Source organism: Palaemon carinicauda, chromosome 13 (assembly GCF_036898095.1).
Source record: "Palaemon carinicauda isolate YSFRI2023 chromosome 13, ASM3689809v2, whole genome shotgun sequence".
Taxonomy (NCBI): Eukaryota; Metazoa; Arthropoda; class Malacostraca; order Decapoda; family Palaemonidae; genus Palaemon; species Palaemon carinicauda.
In genome coordinates this window covers 136,240,077-136,260,576 of record NC_090737.1, presented here as the reverse complement: position 1 = coordinate 136,260,576, position 20,500 = coordinate 136,240,077, and the positions used below count along the sequence as shown (strand labels likewise).

The 20,500-nt window shown below is 40.4% G+C and overlaps 1 protein-coding gene across 3 annotated transcripts in view; it reads left to right on the top strand.

Moving 5' to 3' along the window:
* Window positions 1-883: 883 nt before the first annotated feature.
* Window positions 884-20,500, top strand: part of smo (smoothened) — a 91,322-nt gene continuing 71,705 nt past the window's right edge. For 2 of the 3 annotated variants that reach the window (XM_068385925.1, XM_068385923.1), the window contains exons 1-3: window positions 884-1,036; window positions 4,355-4,691; window positions 8,649-8,774. In XM_068385925.1, the coding sequence (XP_068242026.1) occupies window positions 4,359-4,691; window positions 8,649-8,774 (459 nt within the window). In that variant the 5' untranslated portion in view covers window positions 884-1,036; window positions 4,355-4,358. Of the gene's footprint in view, window positions 1,037-1,111; window positions 1,257-4,354; window positions 4,692-8,648; window positions 8,775-20,500 lie in introns of those variants that run through there. The other variant, XM_068385924.1, reaches the window with a different exon arrangement.

The following is a 20,500-nucleotide window of genomic DNA, read 5'->3' as shown; positions in this document are numbered from 1 at the left end:
TTTATGCTAGAGTATCCTCGTGCTTTTTGTTCCAAGGAAGTTAGAAAGAGGCAGCATATGCCGCAAGTTGTCCTAATCCTAGATGACAATATGATCTTCCATTTCAAGATGCTCATCCATTAATAATTCTAGGTTTCTTACTATCTTTATCTCTCTATTACTATATTATCTATTGTCAAAACTTTAACATAAATTTAGTTTTTCCTTTTTATTCTAATGTATTATGTAGTATACTTTTACGCCTTCTATCGCGTTTCTAATTTTGATCATGATATATCTAATTTAAATTTTAGTAAGGAAGAAATGGGAGGGGCTTGCCAAATAAATTATTTACTTTTTATTCTCCTTTACAATCTATAATCATTCTGTGGCTCATTACCTACAACGCTTATCATGATAAGCCTTAAATTATAAGCTTTGGGGTCATAAAGAAATGTGTTGAAACTGATGTCAGGATTTTCCTATTTCATTCCTCTGTTATGACAGTTCTGATACCATAGTTTTATTTATTATTAGAATATAAATCTAATGGCATGTCAGGAGATGTATTTTCCCCGTTTTCAATTATAATATAGACTATCATTGTTAACTAAAAGACGTAAGAAATTAATGGTGAAAGCCTCTTTTAAAAAATACCATAGTCACTGATAAAATATAGATTTGGAGTTGGTTCGTTTTCTATGATATGTGGGTGGCCAACAACAAACATTTCGATGTATCGATATGACTTAGACTACAAAATAATCTTTGAAGAGCTTTAAATACAAATAATTTTCAAAAAGTTTATAAGAATAATATTATTAAATGTATAAATTATAATTTGAACAAAACATTTTGCTCTTTTAAAGCGTTAATTGAGATAAAAAGTACATACTAAAAACTCAAACAGACGAATCGAACTCCAAACAGAGACGATGTGTGTGGTCCGCTTCTCAGTTAAAAGGAAATCTGAGTCAGTCATTTCCAGTCAACTTTTAACGAAATGAAGCCACCGTTGTTTACAAGCAATAGGCTTTAATTATTTTAGTGACTACAGGTATGTAAAATATGTGGTGTTTTTAATTATATGGAAGTGATTTCACGTTACGGGAAAGTAGAATTACCCCAAGAGGAAGGAAGGACCCTGAAAGGACCCTGGTCCCTTTCATAAAGGCATGCGGGTCGTCGGGAAATTTAAGATGTCAAATAATTCCTTTGTGCATTCTGCAAATGAAGCTGGAGACAGCAGTGCTTTGAAGTGATTATTGATATTTTGGGTAAGAAATTTCCTCTTAAATATCCTTGGGTTAGGCAATAGTTTCCCAACACTGGTAGCTTAACCTTATTTACAACTTTCTTTTTAAGCTACCATTGGCTAGCCCAGTTTATTGCATAGCTTGTAGGTTACTGCTATTGTATACTTGTTATTTATATGTTCAAAAGTGGCTTTGTTACAGTGAACTCATTGAGATTATTATCATGGAAAAAATGAATAAGTTATGGTAAAGTTTTTATTTTCCCAGTATGTTTTCCTCACCCAAAACCCCGAGTTCCCACTGGGGTGCCCCCATTTTCGGTGGATAGAGATATATCTATTTCTGAAACTTCATTTCCGACAGGAAAGAGTGATATTTTTCTATAGAGAAAAAGTAGGTTTTTCCCTATGTTACATTACCCTGTAATACAGTACAATAATACCTAAGTTATTTGTGGAGTTTTTAATCTTTGGATGAATGACGCATCAAATCTTGATACTTTAGCATATAGTTATTGGAATCTTATCAATTGGTGAATAACGTCGACTGTGCAACTATTTTAACTGAACGAATAAGATGAAATGACTGTGGATGTCCTGTAGAGAGTAAGGTTTCCCTGCTGTATAGGACCGGAAAAATAGCCGTCAAAGTGAGTAATGTAAGTAAGAAAAGGTGTTTTAAGGCTGCGTAGGCCAGTAGCTTGCAAGAAGGAACAACGTACGAATCAAAAGCTTTATTGCACCCAAAAATAATGGGACATACCAAAATTTAGAAAAATAAGAAATTGTGCGTTTTTATATATGCAGACGTCTGTATGAAATGTTTTGTAAACAAATTGTACAAAATTCAGGTAATACTAACTTACATTTTCTTTAGAGAACCCAATATTGTTTACTGGTTTTTGTAAAATCAGGGTTTATTATACATTTATGATAATAAATGTACTGTATATTCAGCCATGTTCGTGCTTTTAGTAATGAAATTTATGGATTTTAAAGGAATATTTTCTGCTTAGGTATTGAATACTGTATATTGTATTAATGTACTTTACAGTAAATGACAAGATATATTGTATAATTACTGTAAATTTCGGGATATATTGTACAATTGTACTTTACAATAAATGACAGGATATATTGTATAATTGTACTATACTGTAAATGGCAGGATATATTGTACAATTTTACTTTACAATAAATGACAGGATATATTGTACAATTGTACTTTACTGTAAATGTCAGGATATGTTGTACAATTGTACTTTACAGTAAATAACAGGACATTTAAAGCAACAATGTATTAATATCTTTGGTTAAAACTGAAGGACAGGATAACAATTCATTGTTTTTGAAACAAAGTGTCAGTAAATTCAGAAAAATTGACCATTGAAGGAACTACATAATATATTGTATATTAAAGTACAGTACTGTACAGTTAATAAGTTTTAGTGGTAGGAATATAACATCTTGATTAGACATCAGAATAAATTGAAGAATTTACATGACCGGCTTAAATATTTCAAAATTGAATTATGTATTATGCTTAAAATGGGGCAAGAATAATGTAATTATTATTGTATTAAATTACTAGACTTTATTATTAGTACTGTGATTACAGTCTTCATAAATTTATACAGACACTAATAGGTACTGTTAAAAGTGAATCTTTAATAATATAACAGCAAAACCAGTTATCAGCCTGTTTCATTAAAGCTACAGTTATAGTGAACTGAAATAACCAGTTTTATATCAAATTGATATCTTTAACATTGAATGATATTTTTTTTAGTTATGATTCTACCTTCGTATTTTCATGAATATTTAAACATATTTTTGTAAATCTTTATCATGGACTACTCTTTATATCACAGGTTTCTAAGCAGAAATATTTTACATATATATATATATATATATATATATATATATATATATATATATATAATTATATATATATATATATATATATATATATATATATATATATATATATATATATAATTATATATATATATATATATATATATATATATATATATATATATATATATATATATATTAGAAGTAGTCAATTTTAGATCTAAAAATTAATAAAGTAAATTGCAGTAATTAATAGAAATACAGAAATTCAGGTTGGTAGCAAGAATGCAATTTATACAGTGTGTAGTTTTGTACATTTAATATTTTCATTTGAAATAATTTATAGTTTCCTTTTATGGAGCATTGCTTTTCTCTCATCTGATATATTTTAGTGCAAAGGTTCTGCAGTATATTCTGGAGTTTACATTTAACCCTTTTACCCCCAAAGGACGTACTGGTACGTTTCACAAAAGCCATCCCTTTACCCCCATGGACGTACCGGTACGTCCTTGCAAAAAAATGCTATAAATTTTTTTTTTCATATTTTTGATCATTTTTTTTTAGAAAATTCAGGCATTTTCCAAGAGAATGAGACCAACCTGACCTCTCTATGACAAAAATTAAGGCTGTTAGAGCAATTTAAAAAAAATATACTGCAAAATGTGCTGGGAAAAAAATAACCCCTTGGGGGTTAAGGGTTGGAAATTTCCAAATAGCCTGGGGGTAAAAGGGTTAAACAGGTAAATGTTTAAACAAACAGATCCTATTGCTGCTGGAAAAATATGATTACCCCCCCCCCCCCCCCATTACAATATAGTACCTTGTTCATGTAATGTAACTAGCTTATGTTAGTTATGAATTGCCTATGCAGTACAGTACGTACATTATACAGTACGGTATTTTATATGGTATATTGTAATTATGAAAATGGCATTGAAAATGCGAGGGACATTATAAAGTCATTTTGGGGAATAATTTCTGTAATAATCCTACTGTAAAGTTGTCTTTACTTTTAGAGAAAATATGAATAGAATTAGACTTTGAAGTCAAGGTACTGTATTGGATATTAATATCTGTTTGATAATACGTCATAAGTATACTTTTGTTCACACATCGCTTCGGTAGTTTGTAGGTTATTACTGTATTATGTTTAAGAGCTTTCAGAAATTTTTTTTTACTTGTCCAGTATTCTTGAGTAATGCAAGACACTGTATTGCGAATTTTTTCATACATAATTGCTCATAAACCCCTTATAAATTTCAGGGCAATGGCTCCAGAATTTATTTTAATTCTTCTCCTGGGTAATTCGTTGTTGGCAAAGGAGAATGATACCATCGCTTCCATCGTTACAACCGAAGAGGGGACACCTGATGTTACATCTCGACCCAACACAATTACAAATTTATCTGTAGCCAACGAAACACTTGCTAATTTATCTGTAGCAAATGCAACATTTACAACAAAAGGACCAACTACAGTGTCCTTTGCAACAGAACGGAATGAAAAATTGGTAGAACATGTTAGTCCAAGGTTCCCAGGTGATCCCTTTGCCGTTTCACCCGACGGAAGATTCCCGGCGAGTTTTAACGAGGAAAAAGATGTAAGTTTTATGAATTATATTAGTTTAATTTTTTTTTTTTTTATTTACAGCTTTTTTTATTTTTACAAATTTCCTACCTCATCATAAACTTTTATGAATTCCAATTTTTTTTTGTCTTGGTTTACTGAGTTTGTGACATAGTTTCAGTAAAATTACAGCTTCAACCAAGACCAAATATTTAATTACCTTGTTAATATATTTTAACGAGGAAAAAGATGTACGTTTCAAGAATGATTTTAGTTTTATTGTTTTGTATTTACAGCTTTTTTTTTTTTACCTCATAAACTTATGTGAATTGTTCTAATTTTTTTGTCTTTGTTTACTGCTTTTTTATATATATATTTTGATTAAAATGACAGTTTCAACCAGGACCTAATAATAAATTTCGTTTACCTTGTTTATATATTTTCTCAAAAGGTTGATATGAGAAACTTACTTTAATCTAATGGAAATTCATTATTACTGAGATATTTGCCAATGAATATTGTTGTGCCCACAGATTTTTTCTGAATCCCAAGGACACCTAAAAAGGTGTTGCTTTCGGTAGGATTGTTATTTTTTTAATGCATTTTAGTAAGAATTTTAGATTGTCTTTTTTTCATTTTTGATGCTTTGTGGGTAAAGATGCTGGATTGTCTTCTTTCTTTTTGTACTGAATTGTCAGTATGGTTCTTTTGTTTCAAGATTTAACCAATTGATTTGAATTTTAGCATTCATCTTTGCTGTAGTGCAGACGTGTGTTATTTGCAGGTACATACATACATATACCAAGGCACTTCCCCCAATTTTTGGGGGTAGCCGACATCAACAAAGAAACAAAAACAAAAAGGGGACCTCCACTCTCTACGTTTTTCCCAGCCTAACAAGGGACTCAACCGAGTTCAGCTGGTACTGCTAGGGTACATCATGCAATACTGTATTACTTTTATGTTATTAGATGGTTTTAAGGAGATTATATCACAACTTCTGAACAAGTTTACAAGTTTTTTCATGACTATTCAGTGCTATCTATAAGTGTGAAGTGTCCTAAGTGTGGCTGCCTCAGTTTTTTTTGGAAGACAGACAAACAATTACTCTACAAATTCAAAAAACTAAAAAAAGGTGATGGTGTGGTTACAAATGTGAGTTAATATAAAGGAACTATGCTTCATGGCTTTTATTGTCTCTCTTGGAAAGTAATGTTGCTTTTTACTGCTGGTTCCACAAGTGTTGGAACCATCATTTTTGTTATTAGGGCCTACGAGTATCTCCTTCGATAGTGTAGATTTTAGGAGCTTTTGTTCAGAAATGTAAGACTGCTTTCAATAATCAAGAATCAATTTGTGGTGGGGCTGTTATTGTTGGGCTAATCAAAATCCTTTGCCAAGTATTGATTTAAAAGCTCAAGATAGAGATGACTGGCGAAATCTAACTGAGGCCGTTTGCGTCAATAGACGTAAGAGGAGATAATGATGAATCAAAATCCGTAACTTTTTATTTATCCAAGTTTGGGAGTTTTGTGGCACCGTAAGTGAGATTATGGATGAGAACCGGGGTCAGAGGATTACCTGGCCAACTAGGTTAGGTTAGGCAGGTGTGGTTTAGATGGTTTTCCCTATTTGTTCTGTGTTTCCCCTCGCAGAGGGGTTATCATCAGTGTGTGAGAGCTTAGGGAAGTGAGGGGTTGGTTACAGGAGTACAAAGCTCCTTCCCCCACCTGTGAGCAAGTAAGTAAGTAGTAGAACATGGCCCATAGGTTAGGCTAGACAGCTTCCCTTAATTTACTTGTTCTGTGTATTCCCCTAAGAATTCCAATTTCTCTCTGTAGGTCCTCATTATTGTTATTTTCCATAGGGTCCAGTATCTATAAAGAATACTCATCAATCGGTAGAAATAAATTGTTGAATTTGTTCAAAACACACTGTGTTAGGTAGGAAAATTATATTTGTTAATGCATAGAATACAAACCATTGTTCTTTAGGTAGGGAATATGTTTTTAGTGGAAGCTGGATGGCCATTGAGCACTTAAGCAAGAGGTGGGAGCAAGTCTGCGAGGGCGAGATGCCCTGCCCCTGTGCCTGTCCAATTTTGTTTTCTGCAGCATCAAAACCAAACTTACTGGTGCACAAAACCAAACTTACTGGTGCACCCTTAATCGAACTTTTTGTTTTCTTTTTCTTTCAGGAAGTGAATGCTTGCTATTGATTGTTATGATGTGAAGCAAGACTCTCGTATGTGGGAGGATGGCCTGTACAGCTGGCTTTTTTTTTACCGGTTTTAGATTTACACTCTTGTGTGCTTCTTTTTAGAGCCATGATTGTTCGCAATCATTCCCATTTGCTGAGTGTGAGTTGTAGCTTATACAGTGTCAGGTATAAGTTTTGAGGGGGAGGAAGAGAGGTTTGGTTTTTCTTTCCACGGATTGGGTGCGTCTGCTGCAACCACTTCTGTATTTTTACCCTTGACTCAATGCCGGGGGAGTGAGCGTCATGAGCCTTTCAAATTTTGGTGGCGTGTTAGGTTCCCACAGTGTTTGCCACACCCCATCAGAGGTTGTAAACTTCTCCAATTTTGCTACCACTGACAACGACGAGTGTAACCTAAGGAAGGTTTTGGCCTCTTTATATCTTTCACGTAGGCTCCCCAATGCCAGTGTCTCTCTTGATGATGCTATTAGGGAAGGCCACGATCAGTGTTTCCGCGGTGTCGGCCACTCCCGTGATGTCTGCAGTTCCCCCTTTTGGGCATAGAGCGTTCCGAGGCCAAAAGGACTTGATCGCCCATGCTGGTAAGGGGGATTTTCCATGCATCTCCCCTGACCTGGTTTCCACTTACACCCCACTTCCTGTGCCTTCACCCCAATGCTTGTGCTTGAGGGGTATGGGGCTTACATTCCCCGATTAGTGTGTTACCCCTCTCCCGTGACAGTGTTCCCCAGTGTTTTGGTTCCTTTTGGAACAACCCCTGTGGTTTCTCCCCTTGGGGAGCATGGTTGTCTGGGTCTCTCAGACTTGAACACCTCTGCTTGCTGAACCTGACAGGAGAGTTGGAAAGGGGAAGAAACTATTCTTCTTCCTCCTCCAACTTCTCTTCCTTGTCATCCTCTTCGACTTCCAAATCTGAGGCACTACTATAGTTGAAGTATGGGTATCCACACACCCACCTGTCTGAGTCGAGCTGCTTTTGTTTCTTAGTTCCATAGGGAATGTTGTGATGCTCCTGCTTTTCATCTTCCCTCTCTGTTTTGCTGTTGGATCTGTCCCTTTGACTTCTGTATGTTTTTGGACTTGGATTCTATTTTGGATTTGGATTTGGATTTAGTCGTAGTTCATGGAATCTGAACATAATGCTTCTGTTATGTGGAAGTTTCCTTGTAAAGAAGGTAAGGTACATGGGTTATTTTTGTCGGATGCGTTCATCTGTCATCACTCTTGTTCTCTTTGTTGATGGAATTCGTATGGGTTAGATTCCTCCTGTTTTGAATGTAGGCCATAAATCTCCCTCCTAGTTAGAATCCTTTAGAAAGAAGAGGCTAAGAAGCATTCATCAGTATCCTCAGGGCTGTTATTCTTTGATGTAGTGAGTGTCCTTCGGGATAGTTACTTGGATCTCTTACTGCACTGTCAGATGCTTCTACATCAAGTTACATGGGAATTTTTTAAGTCATTTTGACTAGTAAGTGCTTTATGTAAGGAGTGTTATTGTAAATACTGTACTGTAAATTATGGAAAGTTTGTATTGAGGGGGAAAAAATATCAAATTTTTTTTTTTATCAACACACTTACTACTGTCTTCCTAGCTTGCGTATCAAAACTTTTGGTAACTTACAAAACTTTTTAAAAGCTTTATTTTAGCAACATTGATTGACAATTGGGAAAGAGAAACCGAGAGAGGTAGTTTATTAGTTAATTATCTCAGCCTACATTGGTGACCAGTTGAAGTAGGTTTTTTTTAACTACTGTAATTCCTTTATTTCAGGTTGATGCTTGTCACACAACAGCGCAGTGTGTGGCTCTGGAAAACACTACTTGTCTAGGAGTTCAGCTTCCATATACCCACACGTCACTTGCTCTGACGAGACTTGCAAATCAACGTATAGCTAGGGTAAGAATACATTCTCTAAGTTATTCAATTTAATGTTTAAACCAGTCATTTATTTTGGGGGGATATCCTTGAGCAGACTTGCAAGATTCTTTTCTGCTATGACATTTTAATTATTTTGTTATGTTTATACCTGGAATATTGTGATATGCAGTAGAAGAAAACCTTTTTGTGTTCAAAATAAGGATGAAAGTATTTTTGAAAGATAGGCTTAATATACTTGTTCCTACACAATTACAAACCCACATTCTATGATTGGAATCTTGTATGATTTCAACAAAGCTGGACACTCGGTTGTTAAAATTTATAGCGAGGTGTAGGTAGTTACTGACTGGTAGCAGATGAATCCCCTCACTGACTAGCCACTTTGACTTGCACTCCTTTATAGTGTCTGTCACTGCTGGGATAAATGTTCATGGTTTTAATTCCTTGAAAAATGCAGTGTCTTCAAGATTTGCTATAGTCTGTCATTTTATAATATGCCTAAATGTTCCTTGGAGAAATGCTTTTCCTAACATCCACATTGTTTTTCTTTTTTTCTTTTGCTTGGTACTGTACTCCTTTTTTGGGCTCAAGCCATGTCGTCCTGATGGAAGTTCCTAAAGGGTAGCTTCCTTGGGTATATATAACTACGGCGATATTCCCAGAGAATTTACCTTAAGGTACCCAGAATTCTAACTCCTGGAGCGAATATCCCTACTAAAAGAACCAGGGATATCGCGAAATATCAGAGGACGTATTCTTGACACGCCACATAGCAATCTGCACCCCGAACAGAGTTAACCCTTCGAAGGGGTCAATTGGCAAGAAAACGAAAAACGGGAAAGAAAGGAGAGCCGCTCGCAAGGTATCTCTCCTCTCCCGTTTCGTAAGCGTGCATTGCGCCGCTCACGGCGCCATCTGTATTCCTTTTTGCGTAGCTCAACAACTCGGTGTTTTTTCCCTGTGTTATCTCGCAATTCTTGGATTATTTCAACTTGATAATGCTTTCTCCAACTTCTTCTGCTCCTGATAAGTTGAGTATTATTTCTTTTATGTATAAAGGTAAGCTCTTGGTAATTTTAAAATGATTTGATAGTGGTATCGTTGTTACAAGAGCTGTTGCCTACCGGAGGCGTCCTGGACGCTGTCGCTCGCTATGTATGAGTTATTTAGTTAGCCAGAGCGACGTTCCCGGCTGTTTCGCTTTAATAATTTTAGCTATTCAGCGTTACATAGGTTTTCTTTATATGATGCTTTTAGTGTTTCCGTTTTGGCGAAGGATTTGCCGATTCGGGCCTACGCTAGACCTTGTAGCCTAGTCTTTTGGCCCTAGTACTTTCCTGCATGATATTCAGATTTCCGAGTGTTTTAAAATTTCATTGAAGCTTTAGGCAGTTTTATACATTTAAGATTATGTTGATTTTCTTCCAAGATAGTATATGAGTGAGTTTCGGTGATTTAGGTAATCGATTCTCTTCGCGCCTAGGCTAGTTGTCTATGGGGCCTTAGTATACTTTCTCACACTTCCCGGTTGCTCTCTTCTCTTCGGAGAATGTGTGCAATCCCTTTCCCTCTGCTTAAGCCTTGGGCTTAGCCCTAATGGTTTATCTGAATTGACTTTAGATACAACTGTATTAGGGTGTTTCTGTTCTTTCCTGTTTCCAGTAAGTCTGGCTTCAGGAAGGGGCAGGACATCAGAGTTCTTAGTCTGAGTCTGTTTCTGTCTAGCTTGTGGTTGAGACTTCCTTTCTAGGCTGACAGCAGACATAGGAGGCTTAGCCTCCTTAGTTCACTTTCGAGGGTTTCTGTACGAGATGATTCCTTCTTTTTGTGATCTAGCAGACTAGTCCAGTGTTGTTGTTCTCGGTGTGGAGGACGAGATCCTCTTTTCTGTGAATAAGAACGCCTTCCTTGCTTTGGTTCCGAGGGAGTTGGCAAGTATTGCTGGCCTCCCTCCTCGGATCTCCCCTAGGCTAAGATGAGTTTTCTTGGCTGCGGGTGATTCATTATTAGAGCAAGGTTGGCAGGACCCTCTTCCCCCTTTCCCCCTCTTTCCTTAGTGATGACCTAGCCATTGCATCCCTGTCCGTCATTCTATATCTGTACCTAGCATAGGTTAGGTTGTGGGGTTGACTCAGTCCCTTGCCGGCCGGCAAGGGTCTTCTGCGTTGAGTGCTGCCCGGACCTCCCTTGGTCTCTCATCCATGTTTGTCTGTAGAGCCAGATGGCATTGGTCAGGAAGCCTGAAGTTATATTCTCCCCTTCCTTATGTGCACTCTTTCGGGTTGCCGGGCTATGAGGCAGTACAGTCTCTTATCCCGGCATCCATTTTGTTTTTCTACTAGTGTTTGTACCCTAGCCCGGCTGCTGGCCTAAGTGGCCGGCAGCCGGGCAGTCGGAGTTCTCTGGTTCTTTTGCTGCCGGCTGGCATTGGTTGTATACCTTTGCCGGCCGGCTATATATCACACCATTGTTCTGCCGGCTGCTACGATCAGTGGCCGGCAGCCGGGTGCTGTTGTTGTTTAGCTGCCGGCCGCCAATAGAAACACACCGAGGTTCTGCCGGCCGCTACGTTTGGCGGCCGGCAGCCGGGTGCTATCTTGTGTAGTTGCCGGCCGCTACGTTTGGCGGCCGGCAGCCAGTCACTGCCGGCCAGCACATGCATTTGAACCAGCGTTCTTTCACCTTATAGTTTATAAGTACTATACTTTGGAACTAGTTAAGGTGTGTGCCGGCCGGCACATTACCTTCTATACTGTAGCCAGTATTTTTCAGTATAGTATATACTGTAGGGAGAAAACTATAGTATAGTATTGTGGAGGATTGAATTTATTTTAATTTATTTTTTTTGTTTTGCCAAATCGAGAGAGAGAGAGAGAGAGAGTTGTTTTAGTATTGTTAAATCGAGACATTTTATTTGCTTTAGCTTTGTCATTAGAGAGAGAGAGAGAGAGAGAGTGTTTATTTACTTTAGTTTTGTCAAATCGCAAGAAAGAGAAAGTGTGTTTATTTGTTTTAGTTTTGTCAAATAGAGAGAGAGAGAGAATTTAATTTGCTTTAGTTTTGTTAGATTGCGCGTGCGCGAGAGAGTATGTGTGTTTGTGTGTGCGTGTGTGTTTGTGTGTCCGCGGTGCGCGCCGAAGAACAAGGGTAGTTAGCGAATGATTGTTTGTAGTGGGAAAGACTGTCGGTATATTTGAGGTTGTTTGTTTACCTTTTTAGCTAGGTTAGGGCGGTAATGAATGTCTTGGACAAAAGCATTGGATATTTGACTGTAGCAGGAGTCGGTTGTGATTTTTTTGTTCATTGGCAGCCGGCTTTAAGTGATTTTTCTTGTATCGGAGTAAGTACTGTTTTTATTCATTTTTGTTAGGCGCGTTCGTGAATGATAGAAAGTTTATTATTTATCTTTGATTATAGTGCGATAGTTCAGTTAGTTAGGAGTGTTCATAAGTGTTTTTCTTTTTTATTTTGGCAGGCCGTGATTCCTCCTTTGGGGAGAAGATTTATTTGAATTTGATTGGTGACGACCTGGCTTGTTTAAGGAATTTGATACAACTTCTCTTGGGATTGATCGCTTGTTAATGACCTGGATTGCGTTAATGAACCGGATTTGATTGTTCTTGGGCTATAAAATTATGACGATGATGATGATGATAGTGCTGATATAGACTGCCAATCAAGTGAGGCAGGTGTAGCAGATTGCCACAAAATTATCTGTCTGCCACCGATTGTTGCGTCTGCCAGAGAGTTGTGGCATTGGCCTGGAAGGACTGTTGGCCCTTGTGTGGACAAGAGGTCCACACATAAACAAATATTGGTATTGGGGTGCGGGTAATTTTAAGTTTGTTAGGGTTTTATATGAATGGTGTTACGTTTTTTTGGTATATTTATGAATTTAATGATTTGTTTTACGTGTAATTATTTTGGTTGTTGGTGGTTTCTATGTTAAGCTTATTTTGAATGCAGAATTTTTTTGCGTTTTAGTTTGTGAGAAATATAGTTTTAAGGTCATGTTTTGTTTTTGTTGCCCTTCAGTCTAAGAGTCCAGTTTATGATAACGTCAGGGGAAAGTTTGTGTTGCAGAGACAATTGTCAGAAGTAAGATTCAAGGGTGTGGGGGTTGTTTTTGTTTACAGCCCGCCACAGTATTTGTTACAACACTAAGTTTTTCTAACACTTTTGTGTTGTCTTGCACAGCCCTTTGGTGTAACCTTACAGATAAAGAAAGTTAGTTCTTTCTTGTCTACTATCCAGCATTTTAAAATCACTTATTTGGGTGTGAGCTACACCTGTTTCCTCTGGAAATTATTTATTGGTCGCTCTAGAATAGATTAACCATACAATTTTATTATCTGGAAGGTTGCAGCAATTGACTGTGCGGGAAATACAAGTGTGTGTCTTTCCTTTCTAGTTTAGTTATGCTAAGCTATGTATATCCAGTGATACGTAGTTCACTTGATACTCATGGAATTTTCTTCTCTTTACAGGAGGACCATCCGAAGTGTGGAAGCGTTTTCTGCAACGTCCGTAGCAAGAACTTCTGCGGACATGACTTGTGTAGGAGGCACGCAGCATGCGCAGTCTCCAAAGGTGATCTCCGGTATTGGGACCTGCAGGTATGTACCGTGTGCACAAACCTGATTACTGAGGCTTTTGATTCCCCTAAGACGGTGGAGTCAAGGGACGCAGCAAGGGAGAAGCTTCGTACCTGGGTAAGGGGCTTTCAGAAGAACACTTCTGGGCCCTATCTTCCAAGTGAGAAGATGAGGGCTTACCTTTTCCCCAAGGCGTCGGCTGAGGCAGTGATTCCCCAGCCTCAACCGGAGATACCGTTGGTTCAGATCCCGGTGGATGCTTAAGTCGCGGACGCCCTGCAGGACATCCAATTGGAAGATAGTATGTCGGAGGTGTCCGAGCGTTTGGAAGAAGACCTTCTGGCAGAAGACCAGGAAGAAGAGCAGGCTCCAGACAATGAAGAGGAAGAGTTCGACGAGGTGTCGGCTACTCCGGTTCAGGCCCCTGAACCTATTCCCTCAACATCGTCCTCTCTCCCAGATGAGCTGGGAAAGACCCTTTCCTCCATCGTTGGAATGATCCAACAGATGCAGAGGGAAAATAATTAGAAGGCTGCTGCAATGAAGCTGGAGATGCGGAGACTTGCAGCATCACGTGGGCCCCAGAAGAAGCTCAGCGTGAAAGACCTTCCCTTGTGCTCAGATGCCGAGCACATGCCTATGACGACGGGAAAAATCGTCTCGGAGAAGTTGGGCTCAGTCCCCCTTGAGGAGGTGGAATTCTGGCCCAGCAAGGAGTCATATCCAGACTGTTATGTCCGTGTAAGGAAGGAACCAGCCTCAAAGGAAGAAACGGAGCCGAAGGAGGTCATAGTTTTGGACCACGCTAAGGCTCAAGCTTTACTGTCAGGCTCGATGAAAGAGAGGGGCTTCACAAACTCAAAGGTACCTGCTTTGAGTAAGAAGCACCCTTCTTTTGTGTCCTCTCCTTCTAGAGCCTTTCCCTTTATGCAGAAAGGGTTTACGGCTGTGCTGAAAGCAATCGAGGCAGGTAAGCCATGCCCCTCCTTGGAGGAGTGTAAACCTCTGTCTTTGGCCCTACCCATGGACCACAAGGACTGGAAGGACGTCCATCTTACCTTCTCAGTCGGGAAGTTGGAGGCTGATATTGCCGGACGTCAGTTCGGTGAGAACCTCCCCAAGCTGTCTGACTTTCTTTTGCGCAGGGAGCTTGAGACAAAAGAAAGACTTGCTGCCTCAATGTCTCATCAAACGACTCTGGAGACAATGGCAAGTGACCCCAAGGTCCATGAAATGTTTATGGTAGTGGCTAAGACACACCTAGCCACAGTGACGAAGGACCTTTATAGCTTCGTCAAAGCTAGGAGGGCTTGTAGGGAGTTCGTGTTCGCCTCGGCTGCGGTGAGGCACGAGCCAAGGAAGCTAATCTCCTCCAGCATTTGGGGCAAAGACCTCTTCCCTAGTGAAGCGGTCAAGGAGGTTGTAGATAAGGCCGCCACGGAGAATAGAAACCTTCTCCAGAAGTGGGGCCTATCTCTCAAGAGAAAGTCTTCCCCGGATGAGGGTCCCCAACCAAAGAGGAAGACTAAGAAGACTAGGCTACCCTCTCGGCCAGCCAAGCCATTCAGACAGCAGCAGCAGCAACAACTTCCTATGCCTACAGTGCCCCAGATGGTGGCACAAACCCCGACCACGTACCAGTGGGTACCCCAAGCCGTGTCGACGCAGTCTCCGGCATTTAACCCAGCGTTCGAAGGGCAGTCAACTACCTTTCGAGCGAAGCCTAGAGGAGCAGCCAGAGGTTCGTCTAGATGCCCCTCAAGGGGGAGGGGATTCAGGGGTGGTCGCGGTCAAGGAGGAAAGACCTCAGGGCAACAGCAGCCAAAGTGAGATGATACCGGTAGGAGGGAGACTTCAGAATTTTCGGGATCGGTGGACCTTCGATCCCTGGGCCCACAGCCTACTCAAGAATGGACTGGGTTGGAGCTGGTACAGCACTCCACCCCCGTGCCCTCGATTTTTCCAACACTCCACCCCCGTTCTGGAGGAGTACATTCAAGAACTGTTGGAGAAAAGAGTAATCCGAAGGGTAAAGTCCATCAAATTCCAAGGGAGCCTGTTTTGTGTTCCCAAAAAGGACTCAGAAAAACTCAGAGTCATTCTGGACTTGTCGCCACTCAACAAGTTCATAGTGAACTGCAAATTCAAGATGCTAACACTGCAACACATAAGGACCTTACTGCCCAAGAGGGCATATACCGTCTCCATAGATTTGTCAGACGCCTATTGGCACGTTCCAATCAATCGTCAACTCTCCCCCTACCTAGGGTTCAAGCTACATCGAAGACTCTACGCCTTCAGAGCCATGCCATTCGGGCTAAACATAGCCCCAAGGATCTTCACGAAGCTTGCGAGCGTAGCTCTCAAACAATTACGCCTTAAGGGAATCCAGGTGGTAGCCTACCTGGACGACTGGCTGGTGTGGGCAGCATCCAAGACAGAATGTTTGCAAGCTTCCCTACAGGTGATCCAGTTCCTAGAGCATCTAGGCTTCAAGATCAACAGAAAAAAGTCTCGACTTTCTCCATCTCAAAAGTTCCAGTGGTTGGGAATCCACTGGGACCTAGTGTCACACCAACTCTCCATCCCGGCGAAGAAGAGGAAAGAGATAGCTGGTTCTGTCAAGAGACTTCTGGATTCCGAAAGGATATCAAGACGCGAACAGGAGAGAGTGCTGGGTTCTCTCCAGTTTGCCTCAGTAACAGACCCGGTGCTAAGAGCACAGCTAAAGGATGCAACCGGAGTTTGGAGAAGTTATGCATCAAACGCGCGAAGAGATCTGATAAGACCAGTACTGCTTCGTCTACGTACGCTTCTCAGGCCTTGGTCCAAAGTCAGGCAACTAAAGAAGTCGGTGCTTCTTCAGCCACCTCCCCCCTCGTTGACTATTCACACAGACGCCTCGAAGGAGAGGTGGGGAGGTCATTCTCATCGGAAGAAGGCCCAAGGAACTTGGTCTAATCTATTCAAGACATTTCACATAAACTTTCTGGAAGCTATGGCAGTACTCCTTACCTTGAAGAAAGTCTCCCCTCGTCGCTCGATCCACATAAGGTTGGTACTGGACAGCGAGGTGATTGTGAGATTCTTGAATCGACAAGGATCGAGGTCACCACCACTCAACCAGGTGATGTTGGCCATCTTTCGACTGGCGGAAAAGAAGAAGTGGTACCTGTCGGCAGTTCACCTTCAAGGAGTCCGCAATGTGACAGCGGACGCTCTATCCAGGTTCACACCGATAGAGTCGGAATGGTCCCTAGACGCAGGATCATTCTCCTTCATCTTGAGTCAAGTCCCAGAACTGCAGATAGACCTCTTTGCGACGAAAGACAACAAGAAGTTACCCCTTTACGTGTCCCCGTACGAGGATCCCTTGGCGGAAGCAGTGGACGCGATGTCCCTCGACTGGAACAGATGGTCCAGGATTTACCTGTTCCCTCCTCACAAACTTCTATAGAGGGTCCTCAACAAACTGAGATCTTTCAAGGGAGTAGCGGCAATAGTGGCTCACAAGTGGCCGAACAGCGCGTGGTTCCCTCTGGCATTGGAACTACGGCTGAAGTGTCTACAGTTACCAGATCCAGTTCTGACTCAGCGAGTTCAGAAGTCGACTGTCTGCGCTTCATCACAGAAAACCCGGAACCTGCAGCTCATGATTTTCTCTCCCTAGCGGTGAGAAAACGTTTCGGGATTTCGAAAGACAGTATAGACTTCCTAGAGGAATATAAGTGCAAATCTACTAGAAGGCAATATGAGTCATCATGGAGAAAATGGGTGGCCTTTGTCAAGGCGAAGAATCCGCAAAAGATCTCGACGGACTTCTGCTTATCTTGCTTCATCCACCTCCATGGTCAAGGGTTAGCAGCCAACACAATATCAACGTGTAAATCTGCTTTGACAAAACCCATTTTATATGCCTTCCAGGTCGACCTCTCTAACGATATTTTTGATAAAATTCCGAAAGCCTGTGCTAGGCTCAGACCATCAGCACCTCCAAAGCCCATTTCATGGTCTTTAGATAAAGTTCTTCATTTCGCTTCGCTGTTGAACAATGAGGAGTGTGCTTTAAAGGATTCGACCCAAAAAGTTATTTTCCTGTTTGCACTCGCGTTGGGGGCCAGGGTTAGTGAAATTGTAGCCCTCTCGAGAGAGGAAGGTCGTGTTCAGTTCTTGGATGGGGGAGAACTGAACCTGTTTCCGGATCCTACGTTTCTCGCCAAGAACGAGTTACCCACCAACAAGTGGGGTCCCTGGAGAATCTGACCTCTGAAAGAAGATGCATCTCTGTGTCCAGTGGAATGCCTAAAGATCTATCTTTGTAGAACTTCAGACTTCAGGGGTGGTCAACTATTCAGGGGAGAAACATTAGGCTCAAATTTATCACTGAAACAAGGCGAAAATCACCTATTTTATTCGCAGAACGGATCCAGACAGTACACCCGCAGGTCACGATCCGAAGAAAGTTGCCTCATCCTTAAATTTCTTTAATAGTATGAATTTTGAACATCTTCGCTCATACACTGGCTGGAAGTCTTCCAGAGTTTTCTTTCGTCACTATGCGAAGCAAGTGGAGCAACTGAAGAGGTCTGTGGTAGCAGTGGGTAGTGTCGTTAACCCTGCTGTTTAACTCTGCGAGGAACAGTGGATTTAATTGGGACGATTAATTCCGGGGTGAGGGTGTAGTTACGAACTGTTCTACAAACTAAGTTTTAGGGCACTGGGGTGCCCACATTGACTGTTCCATATTCAAAGGTGAACCTATCATAAGTGCAGACATGTGTGCCAAGCGTTTCCAACGCTAATGTAACTGATTAGTAATACAGACTTTTATGATTGGGATACCTCGGTATGTTAAAAGTGGCGCTAATGTTTTTCTTTCAGATAAACAAGTTTTCTGTTTACTATCATGCTTATGCTTATTTATTGGTTATCCTCCTCTTATATATGTATAATTGTTGTTTAACCTGTTTTATTTTACTGTTTGTCAATAAACTAGTTCTTGTGAACCTTGCGTCTCCTTCGCCTGTGTCATTTTACTTGAAATGATTTAGCATTACGTTTACTATGTATATTTATCTGGGATAATTCTAATAGATTGTTCCTTTATGCAAGCATTTTTGCATTGGTTTATGCTTTCCCCTAGCGGAAGGACTCCATGCCCTAAGGCGACGATGGCGGATATGCAAGTTTTCCTCCTACCCGGATATAAACCTTTGTCCAGTCCAGTAATGAACGGGGAACTGGTCGATATTTCATATTGACTCAGTGGTTCTTTACAAACTATGCTTTACATGATATAGGGTGAGACCACTATATTGGCTTGTCTGTTATTCATACATAGGTATATGTACTCTTCGAGACTTTTCCAGAGTCTAGTATGACTCTTCCCTGTAGGGGGCAGGAAGCACTAACATGATCTATGGTTAGTTGAAAAGATATATGACGGTAACATCTTAGGTCTCTTGGTGAAATACCTTAGGGGAGTACGGCACGTTTTGAGAATCCACAGATACAGTAATGCTCTGGTATACTTCCATCAGGACGACATAGCTTGAGCCCAAAAAACGGATTTTGAGCGAAGCGAAAAATCTATTTTTGGGTGAGAAGGCCATGTCGTCCTGATGGACCCGCCCTTCCCTTTTCTTCTAAAAAGGGCTGTAGGTCCCCTCCCTACATAAAGTATCTGTAGCACCTCGTGTATCGCTACAAGGAATACAGATGGCGCCGTGAGCGGCGCAATGCACGCTTACGAAACGGGAGAGGAGAGATACCTTGCGAGCGGCTCTCCTTTCTTTCTCGTTTTTCGTTTTCTTGCCAATTGACCCCTTCGAAGTGTTAACTCTGTTCGGGGTGCAGATTACTATGTGGCGTGTCAAGAATACGTCCTCTGATATTTCGCGATATCCCTGGTTCTTTTATTAGGGATATTCGCTCCAGGAGTTAGAATTCTGGGTACCTTAAGGTAAATTCTCTGGGAATATCGCCGTAGTTATATATACCCAAGGAAGCTACCCTTTAGGAACTTCCATCAGGACGACATGGCCATCTCACCCAAAAATAGATTTTTCGCTTCGCTCAAAATCCGTTTATTTGTCCCATTATAAAGACTTCCTTTTTCTGATTTTCCATGGAGTAAGACCAAATTTGTTATTGTTGATTTTTATTGTTTTTCACAATGTTTCCTCCAGAACATTTTGCTGTTTAGTTTAATGACATCTTCCAGTTATTAGCTTGTCTTACTTTTCACACTTCAGTATACAGTATCTGATTTTCTTATGTATATTTGTTCCGTAACCGAAATACAAACCACGCTATTTACATTGGGTATTACTTTCGGCGTAGCTGAAATGACGAGCCATTAGATTTTAACGAGGGTTTCCTACCCCGCGCTAGTTAGCTGGGGTAGGGGGAGGGGTAGCTTGCTACCCCTCCCTCCCTCACACACCGGTGAAATGTCTCGCTTCACTTTTGGCTCGGACAATGGACAGACGTCTCTGTCTTCGTCCTCGCTTGGCAGCCATTATTTGTTTTGTCTTTACTTAATCACTTACTTTTCTTTTACTCAATATATATGTAAACATTTTTTCGTGTTTATGTATATATTTGAGTATAGAAATCTGTAAGTTTCCTTTTCAGAGTTTGTGCTTGTGTGTGTAGTGTACGATATCTCCGTGGAGCCCTCGGCAGTTAGGCCACCACGGTGTAATTTCATGGGTCGTGTTCGAGTTTGACTACGGTCTTTCTCTCTCTCTCTTTTGAGGTCGTTCACCCTTTACTACGTTCCCTTTACTACGTCTGAGTAGCTTACTTCCCGTGTGGGTGGGGTTGCTACGCCGTACGTTTTGTCTCAATTAGTTTATGAATCTAATTGTATTTGTTGATTTTTTAACTTTTGTAGAACGATTCCTGTCGGTGTTTTCGTTCTTTATTTAGTGTTCATTCATTTTTAAATTACATAATTACATAGTTACATAATTAAGGGATTTTGACGAAGGAAAAATCTATTTCTGGGGAGAGACCTGTGACCCCCGGTGAAAAGGGTCCTTCTTTACACTTTTCTAATATGAATCTTCCAAATATACTAGAGAAAGATAAAAGCATGGAATGCAGAGGTTACTACCCTCGCGCGATCACCTTGTTGGTGTCGTG